Source organism: Colobus angolensis, unplaced genomic scaffold, assembly GCF_000951035.1.
Source record: "Colobus angolensis palliatus isolate OR3802 unplaced genomic scaffold, Cang.pa_1.0 Scaffold330, whole genome shotgun sequence".
Lineage (NCBI taxonomy): Eukaryota > Metazoa > Chordata > Mammalia > Primates > Cercopithecidae > Colobus > Colobus angolensis.
The window spans coordinates 2,990,896-3,017,343 of record NW_012116600.1 but is presented as its reverse complement, the minus strand read 5'-3'; the positions used below and the strand labels follow the sequence as shown (position 1 = coordinate 3,017,343).

Genomic DNA, 26,448 nt, shown 5'->3' with positions numbered 1-26,448 from the left:
CTATTCGGCCATCTTGCTCCGCCCCCCCACAAAAGTTTTTTCTCTCCTCTATTTTCAACTCCCCTGGGTTGATTGGTAGGAGGGTAAGTGCTTTGGATACTTTTTTTTGTTTCTATTTTATTTCTAGTACCGTATGGAGGTTTTGGAGATATTTAATATAGACATAAAAATGTTTCCAAATCTAGAATATGTTTGGATATGTCTGTTATGTCTGGTCATGTTTCCTATATATTCTCTTGTTATCTTAAAAGGATAATTTTCTGGAAATCCAAGAATCATGTACAGGAAAAAAATTAATCTTTTAAAAATAATTTTCACACCCATCTCTGTGTGTGGAATATTATGGGGAAGAAACAACTTGAAAAAAAATTGAAGTTTTTATGTTTACATTATTTTAGCTTTGTGTGTCATTTTTTAAAAAAAGGAATTAGTTTTTTAAAAGATTACTGTTTATAATTACATTGTAGGTTAATATAATTATCAACTTTTCCAGGGAAGAAAAGGATAATCTTGTGGGGCCCAAGCAAAAATAGTAACATTAACCTCTGAATTCAGCTTTAAATATGGCCACTCCTTTGTTGTTTCTGATGACCATTCATAGAACCAAAAATGAGAACCGTGGAAGGTAAAGAAATATACATGTCTAGGGAAAGGATGAGGAAACAATGTCTGGCTTAGATTTGTAGACTTCTCAAAGGAGATCTCCGTAAACCCTTTCCAAAGACACTTTAAACCCAGCAGCTCAGAACCATATGAATCACACAGAGATACCAGGATGACTAATCATTCCTCCTCTTTTTTCCTCTTTTAACAAAACATGGTTACCTTTACCATAGTAATTTTTGCATTGCAGTATATCTATGTGCTGGTCTTCCACCACTATCCTGTCAGCATCTTATGGTAGGAAATAGATGCTTATGATCTTCATAGTAGTCAGTCAATAAATACCTGTTAAATGAAAGACTGAATGAACAAGGTAACAAATGAGAGGGACAACAGTCAAAGACATATGCATGGTCCACAGCATTGCTGTGATTGCTCAATTTCCCTGGAAATAACCATGGAACAGAGTTTTTCAAAATGTGGTCTTTATGGTACTTGCATCTGAATCATCTGGTTGGGGTGCTTGCTAAAATTCAGATTCCTGAGCTCAGACTCAAACCTACTAAATTCAAAATCTCTGGAAGAGCAGCACAAGAATTAGCATTTTGTTGTTTATTTTTTTGAGATGGAGTCTTGCCCTGTTGCCCAGGCCGGAGTGCAGTGGCACAGTCTTCGCTTACTGTAACCACCGCCTCCCAGGTTCAAGCAATTCTCCTGCCTCAGCCTCCCTTATAGCTGGAATTACAGGCACGCGCCTCCACGCCCAGCTAATTTTTTGTATTTTTAGTAGAGTTGGTGTTTCACCACGTTGGCCAGGCTGGTCTCAAACTCCTGACCTCAAGTGATCTGCCTGCCTCGGCCTCCCAAAGTGCTGGGATTATAAACATGAGCCACCATGCAGGAATTAGCATTTTAAAGAAGCACCACCCACCCCCTCATTCATTGTGAGCAATGAAGTTGGGCATTCTTTGCCCTGGAGGATCAGGTAGCTAAAGGAGAAGGTAACCCGTGAGGCTGTGACAGTGAATGTGCAGGAGATGTTGGTAAGTCTGCTTATATACAGATTCTGTTTAAGACCCCTAGGTGTTCTTCCTAAAAATAATGTTACCTTTATGTTTTAATAATGTTACTAATGTTTTAATGAAGGAAAAGGGGCCCATTTCTCACCTCATTAACAAGCTCTGAGAAATTTCTCTGAGTCATTATATAGTTAGTAGAAGAGGGTTGTGTGTTGTAATCTTTTATTTCTACTCTTTTATCTCCTCCATCCAAACACTTTGTTTCTCCCTTGATGAAGCAGAATTAACATAAGTAATTCCAGTGTTAGTAACAGAATTAATTGGAGTAGCCCTAAGTTGTAATTTAAAATAATAATAATAAATGAAATCACTTTGGATAAGTATCATGTTCAGGCATGGTGGCTCACATCTGTAATCCCAGTGCTTTGGGAGGCCAAGGTGGGAAGACCACTTGAGACTGTGTGCACGCGTGCACACACACATGCACACACACTTCACTTTTCTATTTAGAGAAAATATGTAGCCAACTAGACTTGTAAGAGAATGAAGAAGTTGTGAGACATGAAGGGATAAGCTTAATATAAACCCTACCAAACAAAATTAGATTTAGAAGGTATTTGGGTATATATGTATTAACATCTCCAATGTTTCTTTCTTTGTAATTATATTTCCACTAGGAAGTGATCTAAGAATCTAGAATATATACTCCTGTAATATAGACTATATTGTAACAGAAAAATAGACACTTTAATCCTCGTAGGAGAGGAAATAGGAATGAGGATGGGAAAGAAGGCAAGGAAGATAATGGTCAAAGAGCAAAGATAAAAGTACGAGAGTATGCCTCATGGAAGCTGGCAGGTTTCTAGGCTGAGTGGAAGGTCCCTCTAGAGGAAAAGGTTAAATATTAAGATGAGAGAAAGTGACTGGTGAAGAGGACGGGGCCGCAGGCACCACTGTAAGGGGGAGTAGAAAAAAAGGCAAGAAGTAGGCATAGATACAGAGGAGATAGTAGTAGGAAGATGGAGAAATCAAGGGAGATAAGGCCTAATGTCCTCTATAGATGCCACAGAATGCACGAGTTTAGGAACACAGAGTTCATACAGAGTTCCAATGAGGGTGGAAATTAGGTAGAGGATGTGAGGACAGAGACAGATTTGGAATAGTTAAGAGAAACGAGAAAGGGAAGTGGCCAAGTGTATCTTGGTTTTAAAGACCAGTGGCATTCGATGATTTGTCGGAACCTTTACTCGGTTAAAGGAAGAAATAAATTTATAATTACTTCTGTATTACACATGTGGGGGATTCAGAATTGTTTTTTTGATATACTTATTTATATTCAGTTATTGTTCTTTTTTTTGAGACAGGGTCTTGCTCTGTCATCTAGGCTAGAGTGCAGTGGTGCAAGCAATCGTGGCTCACTGCAGCCTCAAACTCCTGGGCTCAAGGGACACCCCCATCTCAGCCTCCTGAGTAACTAGGACTACAGGTGCATGCCACCATGCCCAGCTAATTAAAAAAAAATTTTTTTTATGTTAGAGACAGGGTCTTGCTATATTGCCCAGGCTGGTCTCAAACTCCTGGCCTCAAGCAGTCCTCCTATCTTGTCCTACTGAACTGTTGGGATGACAGACACGACCCACTGCACCTGGGCCAGCTATTGTTCTTACTTTGGGATGGGGGTGTTTTGAAAAAAACCAAATCACCTCATACAGGTACTAATGAGGATAAAAAAAAATAGTTCATTGAATATAGGAAAAAAATATGTTGGCGTATACAAAAAATCCATGAACAATAGATCTGAGCAGAGAAAATGCTACCACTCTCAAAAGATTCTCAGGCTAGGCCAAAATTGACTGCAACCTAAACAAAGGTGTGAACAAAAAATTTAAAGGATTGATTAAAATAGATCTTCTTGGAACAAAGGAAAGGAATGAGCCATTCCAGGCATTTCTTAGTATGATGTGCCGAGGCTGGCCATGGCTCTGCTAGCCACAGTAGGAGCAGTAGCAGTTGTAGAGACTGTAGCAGGCATTTCACAGTAATGTGAACTCTGTGTCCCTAAACTTGTTTATTTCTCAGGATTCATATTTGCAATTAAGGGTTGCTGCCACTCAATGGCAGAAGTGTTTGTATCTGTCAAGGATAATGAATTATCAGGAATATGATCTCATCAAAGAAAAATTTCCATTTAGAATAATCAGAATAGTACTTGACAAGCACCATGGTTGGCAGGGAATAACGCAGCAGCTTTTCTTCCTTATGAAGGCCAAAGGATGGTCACTGGCCGTGGCATTTGGACTTGTTTTCTGCAATCAAAACAGCCCCATCCGGCTTCTGCTCAGGGTCAGCTCATTCTGCTTCTGACCCATTTTTTTGTCATATATGGAACATTTGTGTTCTGTGTGAACCTGAATATTCATGGTACAATTTAGCCACTTGGCTTCAAAGGGCTAACTTTTATTTCTTTCAATATCACAGATTTCACCAGGCCGAGCATGGTGCCTCATGCCTGTAATCCCAGCAGTTTCGGAGGTTGAGGCAGGCAGATCACCTGAGGTCAGGAGTCCGAGACCAGCCTGGCCAACATGGTGAAACCCTATCTCTATTTTCTATTTTGTATTTTGAAAAATACAAATATTAGCCAGGCATGGTGGCTCACACCTGTAATCCCAGCACTTTTGGAGGCCGAGGCAGGTGGATCACAAGGTCAGGAATTCGAGACCAGCCTGGCCAACATGGTGAAATCTTGTCTCTACTGAAAACACAAAAAACGAAAAAATTAGCTGGACATGATGGCAGGCACCTGTAATCCCAGCTACTCTGGAGGCTGAGGCAGGAGAATTGTTTGAACCCGGGAGGTAGGAGTTGCAGTGAACCGAGATAGCGCCACTGCTCTCTAGCCTGGATGACAGAACGAGACTCCATCTCAAAAAAAAAAAAAAAAAAAAGTCACCAAACAGAAATAGAATTTTTTGTTTGTTTGTTTGTTTGCTTTTGGAGACAGAATCTTGCTCTGTCACCCAGGCTAGAGTGCAGTGGCGTGATCTCTGCCCCGAGGAGCCATGTGATATCTTTCAGATCCAGTGATTTTTAAGTGATTGCCTGAGTACCATCTAAATATCAGCATCTTGGTTACATTTCTGTGATGAAATGGAATTGTTTGCTCACATTGTTTGTCTAGGAGAGGATATGATGCCATGAATGGGTTATGTCTTTCCATTCTTACAAAGAACAGTGGCTGCTGCTTGGCCTTTCACAATAAAGAACCTTTGACTTATAAAGTGCTCAATTCAAATGCATGAAAGGACCATCCCTCCCGAAGTTCTTTGGCTTTTCAATATGATGAAACTAATAGGGCAACCACAGAAAAGACAGAAATCCCTCTGACCCCTTGATTTGACCCATTTTCTGTTTCTTTCAGGCTTAAAAGAAGACAGGTTTTTCTCCTCAGGACTATTCCTTTGGGCTTGGGACTTTCTCCATCTCTCCTTTTTTAGTGTAGCTCTTACTTCACCCCGTCTGCTTTATTCCAACTCTCAGTTAAAGTAAAGCGCAACCTTGATCCTTCCTCCTTGGAAAGGGATTTGGGGAAACGAATGAGGTACATCTGGCATTAAGAGCCAGGATCACTATATACTTTTTAATGTGCCTATAAAACTCCATTGGTCTCCTTTTCATGTTTTCTAGTTTCATTTCCTATTCTAGGCCACTAAGACAGAGCTTCAAACTAGTGTAATGTGAGCAAATTACAGAACATGAATCCCCAGTCTTCAGGGTGCAGAACATGAATCCCCAGTCTTCAGGGTGCAGTCTTCAGGGTGCTCTGGCTTCCTCAGGGCAGAGCCTGAGGAAGCCAGAGCATCCCTGCCTGTCATATTAAATTGTAAGCATGGCTTCTGTTGAATCTAGTGTGCCATACAAATATTACCATTTTCTTTGTGCCATGAGGTGAGAAAGCTTGGAAAATGTTGCTTTCAGGCCTGTTTGGGGGATCACTGTTCTTTCTATTCTTCTTCCACACGAAAGCCTATAGAGACTCTTTTTTTTCTTATCTTGTCTCAAGGTCTATGCCTTTGGTCTTTTGCAAAGGACTGTCCTGGCAGATATGATGAAATTGGTTTGTGTTCCCTGAACACTGTTCCTGGCAAAGCTGTGCTGTATCTTGACTCACTTTCATAGCTTAACATTCCTTTTGTTCATCCCATCTTGAATTCCGTTATATTCTCCTAGATCTGCTCTTCCTTTCCTTTTTATAAAAGGGTTTTACAAATGGGAGCACACCCAACCCCTTTGTTATAAATCAGCTTATAGCTAAAGTTGTAGCAGTTGTACCCTTTGTTCTTTGCAGTTTTGTCTTTTGGCAACATTGACCACCTTGGCCAAGCCCAGAGATGCCATCTTCTTTCCACCCAGCCCCCTTTTTCCCACATAAATGCAAGCATAGAAACTCGAGTAATACTCTGCTGGGAGGTAGTCATTAAGAATAAAATGCATTATATTTTCTCATTTATCTTTTTTCCATTTATTTTAGAATGTATGTTAATCTTCCTGCTAAGGAGAGACAGGTTATAATTAAGCTGAAAAATGTTTCTTTGGTTTTTCCAGATGAGAATTCTCCAGCCAACTTCTGGGATTCTAAAAACAGGGGTGTGACTGGAACACAAAAAGGGCAAATTGTATGGAGAATTGAGCCTGGGCCCTATTTCATGGAACGTAAGTAGCTGAGTGTGAAATATAAACTTATTATTGAACATTGCATAAGTATGCAGAGTTCTACGGAGTCTTTTTGGATGTTATTTTGAAATTCTTTGGTTTGAATTTACATATTTATGCCATGATGGAAAATATATTGTTTTAGAAAATGCTCAGTAAAGAATGTTCACATATTTTGAAAAAACTGTGTATGTTTCAATATACAGTTAGCCATCCATACCCGTGGATTTCACGTCTACAGATTCAACCAACTGTGGATCAAAAATATTCAGGAAAAAAAAGTCACTGTGTCTATACTGAACAAGTACAGACGTTTTTTCTTATCATTCCCTAAACATTATAGGGTAACAATTATTTGCGTAACTTTTATGCTGTATATTGTATTAGGTGTTTTAAGTTATCTAGAGATAATTTAAAGTATTTGAGAGAATGTACACAGGTTATATGCATATACTCTGATACTTTATATAAGGAAGTTGAGCATCTGTGGATTTTGGTATCCCATGGGGGTCTTGGGATGAATCCCCCATGGATATCAAGGGACAACTATACACACACACAAACATACTTATTTACATATGTATGCAAATAAATATTACAGGTACATACATATACGTGTATATATACGTAAATATATATAGTATATTTTATATTTTACATGTACATTATGAATGTATGGTATATAAATGATATATAATTAGTACTTTACACATTTTGTATACCCTTTATATCTAGAATTAATATTTATTCATATTAATTTCAGAAAGAATAATTCAAGATTTAAATTAATAACATGACTTGCCTTTGAAATACCTCATTATAATTTTTGCCAGGAGCAGAGTAACTTCGTGTTTGGACCCCAGTCTTTTCAAAGTGTTGATGAAATAGACTGGGGCTCACTGCCATTGAGGTCACCTTACTAGAAAATCAGACATTGACTGCAGATAACTCAACTATTACCTAATTAATTCAGTGTTATAGTCATTTGTAAATTCAAATGCTCATATATAGTACCTGGTTCACAAAAATATCTTGTCCCTTTTTATGTTGGGTGATGGTGTTATTTATGGTTGTCACCAATTTTACTGAAAAAATAGTAAATACTCAATACATTTTTGTGGAATATATAGAAGAAAGAAGGAATAAATGATTTACTAGTTGGTCCAGGTTAACTTCTACATTTATAGAATTTATTTTTCTTTCTTTTTTGTTTTTTTTTTTTTTTTTTTTTTTGAGACAGAGTTTCGCTCTTGTTGCCCAGGCTGGAGTGCAATGGCGTAATCTCGGCTCAGTGCAACCTCCGCCTCCCGGGTTCAAGCAATTCTCCTCCCTCAGCCTCCAGAGTAGCTGGGATTACAGGCATGCACCAACATGCCCAGCTAATTTTGTATTTTTAGTAGAGACAGGGTTTCTGCATGTTGGTAAGGCTGGTCTTGAACTCCCGACCTCAGGTGATCCGCCCGTCTCAGCCTCCCAAAGTGCTGGGATTACACGCGTGAGCCACTGTGCCTAGCCATTTTTCTTTAATGTAGAAAAAAATGGGCTCTTTAAACTTTTTCTGAGTTGTTGAGTGCTGAGTGAGCCTTAAGATTAGTATATGCAAAAGATTTAATATAAAAGAGAATGTGTAGGTACTAGTACTTAAAGATAGCACTTACTAAATGTGAACATTAAAGATTTGATTAAATGGAAACCTGCCGCAAGCATATATTTATTGAAGCATATCAAACTTCTCCAATACACAGTTATCTTAAAAGATTAATGTCTATTACTTTGGATTGCCATTAAAGGCGTGAAATAATTTCTTTCACCATCCTTACTAGTAAATCAGCACTCTAGAACTTTCTCTAATCCTGCTTCTGTCCTGTAAGGAATGTCTTCTTTTCATATTCCAATTTTCTGACTGGATTCTCTCTTAAACCTTAAAAGAAATGTCGTTTTTAAGGGAAAATGCTCACAAAAAGCAGAGAGGAAGGAAGGTCAGAAAGGGGAAGTAGGTACATTTAGCAGAATCCTAGCTAATAGCACAGCATATAGGAAACAGTTTGGAAGAAAACTTGCCAACATGTGAATGAGGATGGTTTCTGGCAGGTGGAATTACGGATGATTTGTTTTTCTGACCTATGTCTACGTAACTTTCCAACATTGCCCCAGCTGGCACGACTATCTAAGTAATGAAGAAATAAGTGATAAAAGAATGTGGGAAAATGGAATAGAAAATAGCTGGTTTTACTTTCAATGTGATTCCTCCTTTGAAAGGATCCTGGTGTTTAAAAGGCTGATCTAGCTGAGAAATATTGCCAACTGAACTTCAGGGGAAAAGGTAAAATCACTTCCTTTGGAGTGATTTTAGCAAAATCACTCCAAAATGCTGAAGGCTGCTGGTAATTATTGCCTGTTGCAGTGTGCAGATTGATATTACAAGGCTCATGTGAACCCCTGGGAAGAAGTCAGTACCACATGCTGCTATAATTTGGAATACTATGTGAGAAAAAGCCCATTTACAGAGTATTCTCTTTGCTGTGATTGATTTTCTTTCTCCCTCCCAAAGTATTAGAGATTCACCATGTGTTGGCTGATTAGGCGATAGTTAAATAGCTCTGTCTTGACTAATTTCTCTACATCTCACTCTAGTATTTAATAGAAATGGGCTTGACATTGAAGCTAGGAGTTGGGAATGAAGAAAAGAGAAGTTTTGGGTTTTTTCTTTCTTTCTTTTCTCCATATTTTAGCATTTCCACCTTAATTCTTCTCACATAAAATTGGGAGTATTGTGGAGCATAATTGTAAAACTGGAAATATTCAGTAATGCATTTTTTAAAGACTGAGAAATGTAGTGTAAGTTAAAGTTCAGGACAATGAATAGGAATTTTAGAAAGATTCTCCTTTCAATAAGTCTTTCTTCATTAATCAGAATGAAGCACTCTCCCAAAACACTCATCCCTACCCTTGCAATATAAAAGAAGTAATTATATTTATAGTGCCTAGAAATAGTCTGTGTCTTTGGGATGTCAATTTTTTTTTGAGATGGAATCTTACTGTGTCTCCCAGGCTGGAGTGCTGTGGCACAATCTTGGCTCACTGCAACCTCCACCTCCTGGGTTCAAGCGATTCTCCTGCCTCAGCCTCCCAGGTAGCTGGGATTACAGGCATGCGTCACCATGCCTGGCTAATTTTTGTATTTTTAGTATAGATGGGGTTTCACCATGTTGGCCAGGCTGGTTTCAAACTCCTGACCTCCAGTGATCCACCCACCTCGGCCTCCCAAAGTGCTGAGATTACAGACGTGAGCCACTGTGCCTGGCTGGATGTCATTTTTAAAACCCATTGTCTGACTAGAGCATTCTTAAAGGGACTCACAAAGAAATGTTGGTTGAATCTCTGGAGCTGATGGCATGGAACTTTTTTTAAAAATTGAGAAGAGATTAGACAGCTTCTAAAATATTTTTCACCTCCAATCCTGAAAATGCAAAGTATTTAAAAATGTTTGTTTTCATCTGCAGAAAGGAAATTTGTTTATCTTTAACTCACCAGAAGTCCAAACAAAGGTTTAAAAATCCCTGAAAATTGATCTATTAAAGTTCCAGGGAAAACCTGGATTTGAACACTGTGTAGGCTATTTGTGAATTTAAGATGGCTTTAGTTTGTCTGGATAAATCCCCAGAGGAGGCAGGTAGTCCAAACTTACTTCATTATAGGGCTTACTTGAATGGATTTGAAGTACAAAACCAAGTGTAAATGTGGGTAGACGACCCTCAGGGCATTCAAGAGGAGGGTCAGCTTCATCTGCACTTACTTGTCATAAGACAGTCAAATATTCAAGAGAGCTCAGGCTCACAGAACCTGAGTGGGTCATCTGTGCAGTATGCATTTGTGAGTTTTAAAATTTAAGAGGTTTCAAAAGTTGTATTGGCATGCCAGAATGTCTGTTTCATTCTATACAGTCTTTTATGGGTTATGGTCATTCATTTATTCATATTTGCTTTTTGTTCTTCCTTCCTTCCTTCTATCCATCCATCCATCTATCTCCCCTTCTATCCTGAAGTATTCACTGAGTACTACCTTTGTGCTAGGTCTTATTCTAGGTACTCGCTAAATCTTGTATCAGTGAGAGAGCTTAGAGTACTAAACTTCATCCTACATTGCTATGTACTGAATTGTTATGTGATCATTGAGGAATATGACAAAACACTGATACTTGTATAAATTACATAGCGATTTCACATACTTACCCATCCCAACCCTGGAAAATGTATACAGGATTAGGAAACAGTATGCAAGTGACAACTGTGAGCGAGTGTTTTCTCTGAGTGGCGCCCAGTTTGGTACCTTGCCAAAATAGATGTGTCAGGGGTGCCTTTTTATTTGGTGGAGATGGGGTGACCTCGGTCTCTTGTTTTTACTATCAGAGCCCTTTCTGTAACTTGCACCATTCCTAAGTCCCCTCCCACCAACATCAGAAAGGTCTTTTTGCCCCTTGGATGGAGATTTAATGCTTTTCATCCCCCTATCCTCATACTTTATATTTTAGGCCCAGTTAGTTCTCTAGTCCTGTTAGGTTTCTGCCACATCTGCATGGATATTGTATTGTCCCTTTTGTTTTTCTCAGTTTTAGCAGAGGAAAGCCTGGCCATTTCAGGCTCCATTGGCCCTTGTTAAAGAGAAGACAACTTGCAATGACATATAACTGACAAGTGAGCATGTCACTGGTATGTGGGTAAATTTCCTCAAAAGCATGAGAAGTAAAGCTGTGAATAAGAATCATAATATTAATAGTTTAATGAAAACACATAGGGCAACAGTGAAAGTCATGTTCTAGAATAAGTTATGATTAGCTTGATTTTTTAGGTTATTCTACCATTTAAGTAAAATATAAATGATTAAAGGAAGAAGGACATTTATATTCCATCCATCTTTATGCTTCAAAATATTCAACTTCTAGAAACTTGGGGAAAATCCAGACTCTCTAAATAGGAACAGGCTGTTAACTACTGCCTAAGTGAATCGTGTAGCTATTTAAGATAATGGATGAGATCCTAGTCTGAGGCAAAACCATTTCTTGCAGGGAGTGGCTCGTGGAACCTTTTTTCAGAGAGGGCTTGAAATATAATCTTACATAAATACCTAGGGTTAATACAGCTGAGTTGAGATTGCTTTTCTAAAAACTACTTTTGAATAGGTAATATGCAAAACAGTATAATGTTTAAAAAGTATAAAAATTGAAATTAAATGTCTCCCCAGCTTCATGTCCAGTTGCCAGTTTTCCCACCCTGAAGGCAACCACTACAACCAATGTCAAGTTATCTATCTGGAAATATTTTATTCATATACAAACCAGAAATGTATTCTTGTTTTAAACAGGTGGTAGAATGATTGATTTAAAATGCCGTGTCAGAATTACACAGTCGCAGAGACCCCTTTAGTTGAGAACAGGTTTAAGTTCCTAAACACTGTTCAAAGCCCCTCTGCCTCCCCAACTTGCCCTGGAATATGCCCAAAGTGACATCTCACAAATGATCACCCTCCAACCCATGGTAGAGGGGAGCAGGCATGCTGCTACCCTGAGGGACGTCTTCATGTGTATTTATGAAAATTAGTAAGTCAAAAACTTGAAAATAGAGGGCCTTTTCTGTTTTAAGAACATTCAGATACAGAGTACTAAACTGTATTTTGGTAACACTATAAGTAAACATATCCTGAAGATTATCAAAAGGGGCCCTTATATTGTCATGATCTATGACTGGCTTCAGCTGTTCGGAAGGGACCTCAGAGAGGAGATGCCGCTCATCCTCTGCTGTCTTCCTCCTGAGGCTGGACCTGGCTCAGCCGACAGCAGGTCCTTACAGGTTCATACAGGATGCCTTTCCCTTTTCCTGGCTCACTGCCCTCCGACGCAACATGCTTTTGATTAGTGGATTGAAAATACTCTTCTTTTTATAGCCCAAAGGAGTGGAGATATATATATATATATGTGTGTGTGTGTGGATATATATATTACATATATTATATATTTGGACATATAAGTATATGCAAATATTAAAATATTTTTCTATACAAATATGTGTATATACAAATATATATTTTATATATTTTTTTCATAATTTGAGGCCAGCAGGGGGAGATGTTGCCTGCCACATCAGGCTGTGGGGAAAGCAGCTAGGATAGATGGACTCCTTCATTGCTCTTTGGTCCATGTCCTCCATCTCTCCTGCTTATAAACAGGGCTGGGCTCTGTTGATCACTGGAGTCCTCCCTAATCGGATGCTCCATCATCATGCCTGTGCTTACTTCCACCTGCCTTTGTATATATTTCTCAGAAATAGCTTTTTACAAAAAAAAAAAAAGGCTCCTCTTGCAGTTAGAGGTTACACATTGTAGCTGCAACAGAAGCCCATGACCCTGGGCACCAACTTCCCTTTTCCATCCTTCTGAGTATTCTTCCGTTACCTCTTCCAATAACCAAAATATTCAAATACATTAATCAAAATGCTGCTCTCCCCCTTTGTCAGAGGGGATGTTGCTTAGTTACACCATTTTTAAAAATCTTGTGTGACGTTCTGAAACATTAAATAACATTTGAAGATGAAAACTCCCACTCAGAGTGGAACATTCCGATATTTTGAGGGGCAGGAATCTTCACTGATGTCCTGCTGAAGGATCCAGCTAGTTTCCATCCCCACGCAAACCACTCCTCATTCTGTCCAGCACTGTTTTCCTCTCTAGTGACCAGCCTGTGTGTGTGGTTTTGTAATGGGTGATCTGTGGAAATCCCCTCAGCTGTTTGCTTCTGTGACACACAGCTCTGTAGCATTTGGGGGGACTGGATCTGCCCACAGAATCTGCTTTTGTGCAATGTAAGATACATTGATCTTAGTTTCAGGGATTCTACTTTGTCATCTGGGTTGGAGAGTTTTGTTATAGCAAAGAATAAAATAACACCCAAAATGGGTCAGCTAGTAAAGTTGGCATGATTATCATCATTCTCCAAAAAAAAAAAAAAAATAAGCAGTCACATTTTTTTTAATCTCATTGTCTGTTACCTAGTTGACTATTAAAACCTTAGGAAAAGCAGATGGCATCCTAACTTGAGACAGAGTTAGGGGAAGATGTCTTATAAAAATGCACTTCTCTCTGTGGAAAAAATGGCCTGCTCACTTGCTAACTGTTGATTTGATCTATGAAGTGCTGCCTGTAGACAGAGCCACCGACGTTGCTTCCCCAGCATGAAGAGTGCAATACCAATGAGCTCATGTCCAAAGAATTCAATCCCCATGCACGTTACCACACTTTATTCTGCTCTGACAGTCCTCGTGCACACTACTTAGCTTTGTTCTTGCAGACTACATGCTATTGGTCTTGGAAAAAAGCAAGTGGGAGAGTAAAGTTTGCTCATATCTGTCCAGCTATTACTATTTCAGAAATAACCAATAATCTGTGTTAGTGTCCAGGAAAGTCATTTGCAGAAGAGTACTCAGGGAGGCAAAGTAATAGTAAAGCTAGAATTCCTGCGTAGGTCATCTCGCCGTTCCTTAAACCCAGCATGCTTCATCTGTGCCTCCCTGCTTTTCCCATTCTTTACTCTAACTCTCTCTAGCCCCATTTTGCTCATCCATTAGACCTGTTTTTTTCATGACAGCTTTCTGACTCCACCATGTCTTCTCTAATCTCCACCGTCTCTATGCTTTTCGACCTGGTGCTCTTCCTTTTTACTGTGTGTCTTCTGTATTTTGCCATGCCTGTGATTGGCATCTGAGCAGCTACCCTACAGAACACCCACGAGACCAGAAACCATTCCTTGATTCCCTTGCACTGTCTGGCACATTGCTGCCTGGCCATGTGCTGTGGCAGGTACGTAGTAAAAATCTTCTGGCTGATGATGCTTATTAAATTATGAATTATTGAATAGTGATTAACATAAATAATAGAAGGACTCAATATTTTTACTCCATAACAACATTTTTTTTGAGATTTAGTATTTGGTCATTGGTAGGAAGAGTGTAATGATATAAATTCCTGCAAGAGGATTTTTCTTCAGTTATTATATATTTGTCTTAAAATAAGGAAACCAAAGACTGCAGGAGGCCATTTGGTGCAGTTGGGAAAGTCAGTGGAAGATGAACTTCCTTAGGGAAATACGTTGAGCAACCCCACTTTAATAGTCCTGGTGACTCATCTGAGAGAGGAACTCCTTCCCGTAGCCTAGGATTCTCCCGCCAGGGCCTGCCCATCAGCATCCTTGCATATTTAGAACACACCTTGGGAAAAATGCATCTCGCAGTGACACTTCAGTGACTCAGGCGCTTTGTATACAGAGAAATTCCAGTGACTGTAGGTCTATCTTTAACACAGTTTGGTTTCCTGCTCTTTGGAATTGTAGTTACTTTCCAAAAACTATAATTGGCATTTGTATTACTTTCTATCAAAGTGGAAGTATCAGAACAAAATTTATGAAATGTGTGGATTGCTACAAGCTGTGAGATACAGAATCAGTTGTTCGTAGATTTGATCTCTGCCTACTGGGTATATTTAAATGACTTGGAAAATTAAAATAATATAAATTTCCAGACCCTGTCACTAGAGAATCTACTACAGTATACTTCCATGCTTTGTTAGACTGCTTTTCCTCTATTTCCATTGGGAGCTACAGTCAGTGTAGATAGAGGTTATGAGTGAAGGCTTTGGAATCAGACAGCTTGGGTTTGAGTCCTGACTCTGTCATTTCTTATCTGTCTGACCTACAGCAAACCTCAACATCTCATCTGTAATATGGGGACAGGAATTTCTGCCTCCCAAGGTTCTATGAGGGTTCACATAACACTGTGGTACATCGTGGAGCACCTCAATAAATGCCAGCTAGTCCCATTCTTATCGCTACACTGTTTCTATTTTTACATGACGTTTCTGTGCGTTATTTTTCTGATATGTTCGAGAGGTTACAAAGTTTCAGAGAAGCATATAATATCAAACAGAAATTGATGTAATCTGTTGCCTCTGAGTGGAAAAAAAGAGGTCATTCAGTCATGAGTAGGATACCCTGAGAGGTGGGATGGTGGATTTCCACAGCTGATTCCTAAATGACTTGTTTCACTGTTTAAATTACTGTTTTCTCCAATTGCTTTGCAGCGGAGATTAAAATCTGTTTTAAATATTACCACGGCATTAGTGGGGCCCTGCGAGCCACGACCCCCTGCATCACCGTGAAGAACCCGGCTGTAATGGTGAGTGCCCCTCCGCTGCCAGCTGCCTCGTGAGATCCATGCTGGGACTTGATTTCTATTTTTGCGTGTGCGGCCCTGGCAGGGTTATGAGGAACAATGAAAAGGAAACGCATAACAGTGTGGGCACTGTTATAGGAAAGGAAATAGCTTACAAGGTTGACATACCCGAATCCCTAATTCAAATCAGTGGAAACGTAGGGTTTGATTTGTAACAGCCGTTTGTAGAGTCAACTCTCCAGGAAACCCATTCATGAAGCAAAGTAGCAAGTGCCCCATTTTGGAAGGTTTAAACTTAGTCTGGGTGACCAGTTGGTAGGAAAGAGTAGCATTGCATCTTATGTGAATTTTAACCATTTAAACTGTGGGTGATTTACCTGCCAGTCAACTCAAGGAGCTGTTGCTGCAGAGAGTATAAGTGGGGAGTCACAAATGCACTGTTTCCTTAAGGTCTTAGTGCTGGTTCCTTCTTAGTGCTGAGTTTGGGTCTAGTGCCTAGAGGTACTGCTCATATTTTGGGAAAAATGTGGTCACTCAATGGAAGTCAATTTCTTTAACTTCAGAAGTTGACTTCAGAAGTCAGGTCTTCAGTTGAAGAAACAGATAGCTAATTTACTTTTGTAGGAAACTTGTGGTGTTGGACTTTTGAAAGAAAACCTGCCCATTTCCAACATGGCAATTTTGTGATTTTTTTAAATTTTATTTTAGAATCTAACAGTCTGAAAATACACAGCTCCACTGTATATGGGTGGTTGGACTCAGGTGGTTTGGGGAGATTCTTAGAGTCTAAGATATGTAAATCACTTCAGTTGTAATTAGTCATTACTAAAAATGAGGTCATGAAAGCATAGAAAAAATTACTGACTCCCATGACATAGAATCTTTACAACATTGTATGTGTGGGTGTGTGTATATACACAGTTATGGATGCTTGCATTTTTGGAAATAGGCAAGTAGTCAGGTTGAAATTCAGAAAGCAGTCTTTGCAAACAGCACTTTGAAATCGTTCAGACTCACCCTATGCTGTCTCTGATAGTGCTTGTACCTCTGTATCAGGTATTCTTTCCCTCTCATCTATTCATTTAAGCAAATATTTGTTAAATGTCTGCTAAGTACTAAGCATTGTGCCACCACTACAGATGAAATATGAGGAAAAGCGCCGTCATTGATCTCATAGGTCTGGTGCAGAAGAGAGACATCAATCAAATATTATATTTGTTTGCGTGATAGTTGTATGAGAGGGAGCAAAATGGGGCAAGAGAGCATGTTCTATGTAGTAGGATTTGTCCTGATCGGGAAATTCCTGGAAGGCTTACCTTAAGAAGGTGTGTCTGAGAGACAAGCTGAAGAAGTTTTATAGGTGAAGAGGGAGGGAAGAGCATTGCAGGCAGAGGGAATAATGTGTGCAAAATCCTCAATATCTAAGTACTCTGCTCACATTAGAATTATATTTGAGTTTTCATTGTAGTAAACATAGTATAGAACATAAAAGCCTACATTTACTATATAAGACTTTGAAGGTCACAAAGAGAATAGCGATTGTTGATTACAAAGTCTGCCATGTCACATAGTAAGCACTGGAACAGACTTCAGTTACTATTCTAGAAAGAAAAGTTACAATACTAGAAGAGTGGGGCTATTTTTAATAAAATCTTTAAAAAAATCATTGTGTCTGAAATTAGACAACAGCTTCCAAACATGATTAAACATTTTCTGGATTTAGATTTTTATACTTGAGCAATTTCAGTATTCAGATATCATCGAAGGCAGTGGGAGTTTACGGTTTGTTGAACACTGATCTTATTCCATTGAGTTTTGCATTGAGATTGCTGTGTCAAAGCCTGTGGATAGTTTGGAGATAATTAATTTGCTTCAAATGGGTTTCAGAGCATCTTAAAAGCGTCACAGATACAGCACTGGCAATCAGTATAGTGTATTTTGGTTCAGAGATTGACTAATGCAATGAGTGGTTAATCGATTTCTGACCAAGCTTGGGACACTTTGGTCTATGTCCAAAATTGAAAGGCTGTGCCTCATGGGCACCTCATTTTGGGGGTCAGGAGTATGACCGTAATAGCATGATGGTCACCTAGGTATATGACATATATTTAGTTATGTGACTGATTAACATCCTTGATACATACACATCCCACTTAGTACAATTATACCATGGCCAGATACAAAGAGTAGACCTGGAAGAAGTAATTGAGAAACTCCACAGGGAATGAAATGAGCTGTTATCCTCATCATGTGGTTTCTTTTCTCACATATCCTTTTGCAATGAATTGAAGATAAAAAAAAATTGTGACTTCTCTGTCATTTGTATCTTGTTGTCATTGTCATTCATCAGCATACACAGTGATATGGGTCTCAGATACTTGGAACAGGAAATCTTTCGGCTTCAGGGACAAATTAAGGCTGCCATTACTCACTACCATGTATTGTTTCAACACTTGGTTGACATTCTTGTTTCTGGGTTTTCCTGGAATGAATCTATGGAGTGAGTTTATTTTAAAGCCAGTCTCTAAACATTGAGTGCAGATGTGTTTATTATCCCTAATTTCCCTGTATCTAATGGTAGTGCCTGGTTTTTCCTGGCTTTATTGTAATGAATGGTAAAAATTGAATTATTTGGATATGATTTCAGATGAGCATTTTGCCAGAGTTGTTGTGCAGTACACTTTTTCTGTGAATTCTTTGAGAATTGTTTCAGGAAGCATTTTGCCAGAGGGTGAATTACATTTGAAAAATGAGAATTAGAGGACATTTTCTTTTGTTTCTCATAATTTCTTATAATTTTCAAGTAGGTTTTAAATGAAGACAGTTTATGAATTGTTTCAGCCTCATTAAACTCGTTTAGCACAAGTATCCATAGCCGACAGAGATGTGTTTTGAGGGGTGGCACATCTTCCTGGGGCGTGTGGCCCATTTGTGGAGAGGCCACAGTTTCTGGGCTATCTTCCTATGCCCAGGCACAGAAGGAGTGGCAGGTTACCGAGGGCGTGTCTCAGTCATAGTCCAGTGTAGCGTGTGGTGAAAGCAGGATGAGATGGCCACAGCAGTTTGTTGTCTGGCCAGTGTACTGCTGCCTCTGCCCTAGTTAATCTGGGAATGCTGAGTCAGTGGAGTACAATACAATATAATAAGCCACCTGTGTTTGCTGAGAGCCAACCCTATGGTCGAGGAATTGGATTTGTAGATGGAAGGAAATACAGATACCTGGATGGACCCCGGTGTGTTGCAGAGGACATGTGAAGCAATCAGGATGCAGTTAAGTGGCATGAAAAATAGTTTGACTAAAGTACAGGAGTTACAGCGGAGGCAGTAGAAATTTATACTTCAAAATTTGAATGGAATTTCTCAACTTTGCTTGGATTAGTGATGACTTTTATCTCCTGGGGGTATGTGATTTTTATAGGAGTGTGGGGAGTGCAGCAAATATAAAGTGGAGAAAAAGTTTAAAAAAAAAATCAGACCTGGACAGTAGTTAAGTAGTAACAGCAAATTCTAGTCAGGAACTGTTGCATTAGGGGAAAAGAGAACTCACTATAGAATTGGCTCAATTCCAGATATAACAAGGGAAAGTGGGGGTTAGAAGCCAAGAAGCAGGGTTGGAGTGGAGGGATTGGCAGATGGAAATTTACCAAGAGCTTAGGGGGATTTTTGTTAAACTGACCTAACAGAATTCTTGCTGAAGGCGGGCCAGAATGATCAGTTATTGCATGGAGGATGGTGGGAGATGAGGAGTTTGATCCGATGTCAAGGGTGATCACATATTGAGGGTGGGGATTCATTCTAAACTGATTTACCAGGGATTTTGCTAAAACTAAACTCTATAAGGATGGAGATAAAAGCCCAAGGCCTGCCTAGTTGAGCAGAGGACTCCAAACAGCCTGAGTAAAGTTTGCTCAAGGAAAGAATCTTTGTCAGGAGAATTTAATCTAAACTTCAGAATTAAAACATGGTTCTATTTCCCACATTTGGGTATATTCTGCCTTCAATTCTGTCTCTTACAGTATTGTTGACTTCTTTTGCAGAGTATTATGAAGGTTTTTCTTCCTAATGTACCACAAATTGTGCATTAATTGCACATAAATTGAGAGAAAGGTCTAAATTTGTTGGGTGGTTTATAAATTACTGGCTTCTTCTGAGGTATAATTTACTCAAAAGCTTTCAGGAAAAGGTTATCAGTATAATAGCACTGCAAATTCTTCTTATTGCTAATTATAATAGCATGTGCCATGTACCTGCAGCATAATAGAACACAAGCCTACAAGGGAGATAGGACTCCATGTGGATTTTCAGAAATACTTGACGAGAGAGGATAATTCTATATACACAGGTAGGTCTGATATAAACCAATTGTTTCATTTATTCTAGATTTTCGTAACAAATCTGAAGGAGCTTGGTATTTGGTTTTTAACTAAAGAGAACATTTAGTATAGTAATAGTAATATATTTACTACAAATCAACTATGTTCTTATCAAAGGGAAAAAAGGACATAAATTAGTTTGATTCATAGTTATTGAGAATTTTTAAGCTTATATCTTTTTTATTTGAGGTAAAGATTACATTTTAATCTTTCCTCCCAGAATCAGCATTTGTGTCTCTGTTCAACATTTGTGTCATTTGGAAATGAAAGGACACATGATACAATACCTGTTTGATGCAAAAATCATTGCATCTGGGTACATACATGGTTTCCTAGTCAGATCCGGTGGCATCATACGCCTCTGAAACTTCAGACGCATATTTTTTCCTTTCAGATGGGGGCAGAAGGCATGGAGGGAGGTGCTTCAGGAAACCTGCATTCTCGAAAACTCGTTAGCTTTACATTGTCAGGTAAGAATGTCTTTAAACGTGACGTTCACTTTGAAAGTGTATAGTTTTGAAGGTATGAATAGTCACTTATTTCTACAGACTTTCGTATATGATATGATGATATGTGAACTAGTTTTGGGGCGTCATACTTCTGAAAATTCAAGTATATCTCTTACCATGATAAATTAATTATTAATAGAAATTCAGAAATTATTTCTTCTACCAAGTTTTCTGGCGATAGACAGTCTGTATAATTATGTATAGTTACTTTAAAAAAAACTGCAACGTGACATGTGCTAACCACACTGAGGAGCTTTGATTATTGAAAATCATTTATTCTTACTTCAGCTAGAAAAAGGAAAAGTTTGAAGACTGGAGAAAAAACCTCAATATACTTCTTTATCTGTGGAGGAATACACATAAAAATTGGAAAGTGGATAAGCCAATTATTTTTGGCTTGTCAAATTGCTTGTATGATTACCATACAAGTAAAGCACTGCTTTTCAAGTTATGAGACAGGACTCATTTCCAGTTTGTAAGTTTGATTTAGTTAAAATCAGTAATTTAAAAAAAAGAATAATGTCAGAGTTTACCACTGAAGGGAATTTTTTTGGGTAAAGCATCAATTTATACAAACTGAAAATTTTCATATACAATAATATACATCCCTATATTTGTGTGTACTAGGTTGCAATGTAAAATGTATTTCATACATAGGACACTGTCGAAAAAGTTTGAAAGGCACTGATTTTAGAAAATAAATTGGTAGTCATAAAGTCAAGAATACTCTAAGAAAATCCGTATTTGAAATAGACTTTTAAAACAGATAACCATGCTACAATACACAGAAAATAAAGTCTAATGGATCTCCTTCACTGGAATATGTTTTGTTTTCATTTTTTTGTGTTGTAGTACACTACAATACATAGAATATAAAGTCTAATGGATCTCCTTCACTGGAATCTCTTTTTTCATTTTTCTGTAGTTGTACTTTCAAAATTTAAATTAGATCCACTTTTCTTGACTGCAAAAAACAAGCAAGCAAACAAACAAAAACATGTTGTGAGAGTGAGCGTTAAAAGACCTGATCCTGAAACAGACGCTCCCACGATGCATAATTCCCACATATGACTAAAGTGTACACATCAGTTCACTGTTGGCCCATGGCCTTCTGAGTATCTGTGTTTGGTTTTGCATGTTTCTCCTTTCCCCATATGAGCTTGCTTTTTTGCTTTGCTTCTCTGGTGAATCTCAGCAGCTGTAAACTAGTGACTTATGGTTCTAGTTTGACCAATAAATATGTTCTGTTAGGAACCATCAGGGTTTAAAAAATATCTAGGTTTGTAGAAGGGCACTAAAAGTAACCATGCCTGTGGTACTATCTCCCTACCCCTCTTATCTGCCTGTTTCCTAAAAACATCTTGGCTGTACACCTGTGCTTTAAACCTTCATGGTACTGAGGGTCTGAAGCTACTGAAATCCCTGATGATAGGCAAGAAACAATTTGTCGACCCAAATAGCTCAGAAAATTTAGAGTACGACCACACCATGGGTTTCTTGTTTTTGTTTTTTTAATTGACTGGTAAAAATTGTTTTTTTAATGGTGTACTGCATGATGCTTTGATATAAACCATGGGTTTCTTAGTTTAAAATTATTACCCTATGCTTTTAGGTGATCCGTATCACATGACACACGCTTATTGGTTTTGACTCCAGATGGGATGTTATTAACTGACTATGTGAGAATGACCATCTGTGAGTTAAAAATCTTAGGATATGTTCCTAAAAAGTAGGAAGCAAGCTTTGAGGCACAGCCAAATGCTTCTTCCTTACACATTTCTTTGAACATCGCACCTCTATTCACATGGAGGCTAGCTACCTAACATCTGTTTTATTTCTTACCATATAGCCAGACATTTGCAGACAGTATACAGAAATGACAAGGAGCTGAAACCAATTCTATAATGTTAATTCTAAAAAATTAATCTGGTTATAGCATACTGACAGTGGATGATAATATTTATCTGAGAGCATTTAAGCAGTATAGAATGGCTGCCTGCAAATATTCCACTGTTGATTATATGTGGATAGGTAGGGGCACAAATACTTGAATTTTACAGCTAAAATTAAAAATGTATTTTCATTAATATTTTAAACGTGCTCCAAATAAGGCTTTACTTAGGATATTTAACACGTCAAACCTTTGTGACTTTGAGGCCTTCTTTGGCCTATTACATGGTGTGGATATTTGTGAGCAATAGCATATGTAAAAGACAAAAAAGAAAAGATCAGAAATGAGATGGATAAAGGGAACCAAATAATCAGATTACAAATGATTGGTAGTTTATTGTATTTATTAAGGAAGATTTATTTGTACAGTGTTCCATTGTGGAAAAATTTTGTATCAGGCTTATCTGACAGTGATATTATTTATTACAGTGACTTAATCATCTGGTGGAATGCTTTTTGTTCAAAGGAATTTTTTTGTGAGTTATTTAACTCTGTCAGACTTTGTGGCATTCATTTCTGTCTATGTTACTCTTCATTTACTACAAAGAAATCCCTTTTTTGGGCATAGATTTAATACATAAAGAGTTTCATTCTTCTGTCTGGATTCAAGGGGAACATAATCAAGAAAGGCAAGAAAATAAATGTGGCAATTGCCTTTTCTTCTCAAAGCTGTTCCCTGCTGAAGAAAACCAAGTGAAAGTAGCATCATTAAATTGACAGTAAGATGCAAATTCTGCATTTAATAATGAGTACGTAGTTTATGAAGTGTCAGGAATGGGGATTGCAAGGCTAATGAGATAATGGCAGCCTCTCTGAAGTGCCTATCTAGTTCTTTACCCGTCTTTTCCTTCTCCTACTGGTTTTCAGATCAAAGATCTTACTATATATTTCATGCAGCGTTCTCAATGCACAGTGACTCATGCCTGTAATCCCAGCACTTTGGGAGGCCAAGGCGGGCAGGTCATGAGGTCAGGAGATCAAGACCATCCTGGCCAACATGGTGAAACCCCGTCTCTACTAAAAATACAAAAAATTCGCTGGGTGTGGTGGTGCATGCCTGTAATCCCAGCTACTTGGGAGGCTGAGGTACGAGAATCGCCTGAACCTGGGAGGCAGAGGTTGCAGTGAGCCAAGATCATGCCACTGCACTCCAGCCTGGTGACAGAACAAGATTCTATCTCAAAAAAATAAAATAAAAAAAAGATGCTCTTGGTTTAATTTTTAAATATTTGCAGATGTATCAAACTTTCCCCCTCTACTGCCAGGTATGTGTCATTAGACATTTCTGGAGTGTTTTCAGCACATGGGCCTGGGCCATAAGTTCTTGTAGGCCACTGGTGAGCCACCTCCTGGGAGCACTCATTCAAGAATATGGTTCTATGGGCAATTTCAGGCCGATTCTGTTTTTCTAAGAAAGACCTTGTGTTTCAGGAATGGGCTTGTGTGGGATGACCCTGGTGACCTCCTGTAATTTAGGGTCACTATCCAGGGTCTGTTTGCCAGCTGATCTGGGTAATCCAAAGGTCTATGGAGGTTCAGGGGCCATATGCAAAATTTCTCTCTGAACCACAGTGTTCAGAACTTCCCTAGATTAATCTTCCAGCATTTTCTAAGATGACTTTGCTCCCAGGCCTGTCTTATTCAAAGCAATATTCTCAGAAATGTTGAAGACTCAGTGGAGCCAGCTTTATTTCCTGACATGTTTGTGTCTCTTAGCCTGACCATGGAAAAACATACAGTCTTCTCACTAAATGGACTTTGGCTAGGACTTTTAGCAGCATATAGTATGAAACAGCAATTTGTGAATCTAACGTGAGTTATAGGACATTCTCCAAATGTTTAAGTTACTTTACTGGCTATTTAAAATAGCAAGTAGCACTTACATTTCAGAAAACATTTCCCCTAACATTCATCACAGTTATGGAATATATATGACATTTTAAATGTGGTACAAATGGATATATGCTCTGATGTTTCATCTCCCATTAAACTTAGTTCTATGTATATGTAGAAGATTCGTTTTTCTCTCATGAAGGAACATGTTTTTCAGTGAACTGCTTACTAAGTATTTCTCTCAAGACGTTGTCTTGGGAGGCCGAGGTGGGTGGATCACGGGGTCAGGAGATAGAGACCATCCTGGCAAACACTGTGAAACCCCATCTCTACTAAAAATACAAAAAATTTAGCCAGGTGTGGTGGCGAGCACCTATAGTCCCAGCTACTCTGGAGGCTGAGGCAGGAGAATGGCATGAACCCAGCGGGTGGAGCTTGCAGTGAGCAGAGATCGCATCACTGCACTCCAGCGTGGGCAACGGAGCAAGACTCCGTCTCAAAAAAAAAAAGACATTGTCGGAGATTCTGGTTGTCGAATTACATTGCCCTAGGAAAAAGGTGGTGAAGGTGCACATGTTGGAGTCAAAAGGGAGCTGAAAAACTGAAAAGTCAGTTTAGGAATGTGAGGTGGTGCTAAAGGTTTGGCTTCACTTATGCGGCCTGTTAGGTGACCCCTCTGCTGAAATTACTGCCGTAACCCATTTGTCTTCATCTATCTAAGCAATAATAGTGTGAATATTGCTATTGTGTTACTGAGTCGTTTCTGTTTAGAGCTTCCTGTGTGTTTATTTAAGAACAAATAGTCTTTGAGCTGCTTGTTTTAATCAGGACATATGGATCCTTCCTTCTTCTATCCCTTGTTCTCTCCCTTCCTCCTTTCTTTTCTCCCTCCCTCCTGCTTTCTCTTTGTCCTTCCCTCCTTCTTCCTCTTTCTTTAAAGATCTTAGGGCAGTTGGGCTAAAGAAAGGGATGTTCTTCAATCCTGACCCTTATCTTAAGATGTCAATTCAGCCAGGAAAGAAGAGCAGTTTCCCCACCTGTGCCCACCATGGGCAGGAGAGACGGTCTACTATCATCAGTAACACCACCAATCCAATTTGGCACCGAGAGGTAAGATGATCCCTGGGGGTCTCCTACTTGTCAGTGAGGAAGTCAGCCCAGCCTGTCTCTTTTCTTGGGACTTTTGCATCCTCAGGTTGTTTATGAAGTGTCTAGGGGTTCTGTCGGGAACGGGATACAATGAGAATGAGCTATTCCCACCTCTCCAGAGCCAGGTCTAAGGTAAGACAAATGAAGCTGTCACTTCAGGGGAACAATTTAAGGAGCCTCTGAAAAACTCAGTTGTTAAAATAAAGATCCTAATGCAGTTTTTTAAAACTCACAATCAATGCAAAAAGTTCATGATGAATAAAATATGAAAATTTGAAGTAAGGACAGGATCAGTAACATTGCCTTGTAGAGTCCTAGTGGGACCTGAGGCAAAAGGGAAAATCAGCAATACTGATCGTGTTTTTATTTAAAATTTTGATATTTTGTTGTAGCATACATTTAGCACAAATTAAAGGAATTTCTCTCTCTACGGGCTTTAGCAAATGTTTTATGAATTTCTAGATTTTCGTTAATTAGATGAGCCATTCAAGGAGTCATCATCCTGCGTGAAGCCAGATTGTGTTGATGCTATTTTAGACTTCCTCACAGCTACAGTATGCTACCAGTCATCTTAGTGCACCATATCAGTGAAATCAAGCAAAGGGTTTTCTCATTTGAACTATGGAAAGTCAGAGAATGAACAAACAGACACTTCTTATCTAGTGAGCAAAGCTTGAGCTCTCCCTCCATTTCTCAGAGATCTGAGGTATGTTTTACATAACTAGTGTGAGAATGTTTCTGGGCTGGCACAGGAGTTACACAGTTAATTAGATCATACCCTCAATATTTAATGACAACAATATGTTCTAATAATGTTGTAGAAATATTTCATTGGAGAGAGGTATTCAGGGGATCTAAAACCAATTGGAGAAAAGATACGGTTATTTGAGACTTGCCAACACAGCAAGGTATTTCTCCTGGGCGGTTCCTATGGTTTTGGATATTGAATATTGCTTGTATTCTTATGCTTGGTTTAAGAAACTACTAATGATTGGCCGGGCGCGGTGGCTCAAGCCTGTAATCCCAGCACTTTGGGAGGCCGAGACGGGCGGATCACGAGGTCAGGAGATCGAGACCATCCTGG

The 26,448-nt window shown here is 38.8% G+C and overlaps 1 protein-coding gene across 1 annotated transcript in view; it reads left to right on the top strand.

Moving 5' to 3' along the window:
* Positions 1–26,448, top strand: part of HECW2 (HECT, C2 and WW domain containing E3 ubiquitin protein ligase 2) — a 397,221-nt gene that overhangs the window by 247,297 nt on the left and 123,476 nt on the right. Inside the window, exons 3-6 of the mRNA XM_011952069.1 lie at positions 6,228–6,335; positions 15,459–15,553; positions 20,318–20,393; positions 25,156–25,325. Coding sequence (XP_011807459.1) covers positions 6,228–6,335; positions 15,459–15,553; positions 20,318–20,393; positions 25,156–25,325 — 449 coding nt within the window. The remainder of the gene's footprint in view (positions 1–6,227; positions 6,336–15,458; positions 15,554–20,317; positions 20,394–25,155; positions 25,326–26,448) is intronic.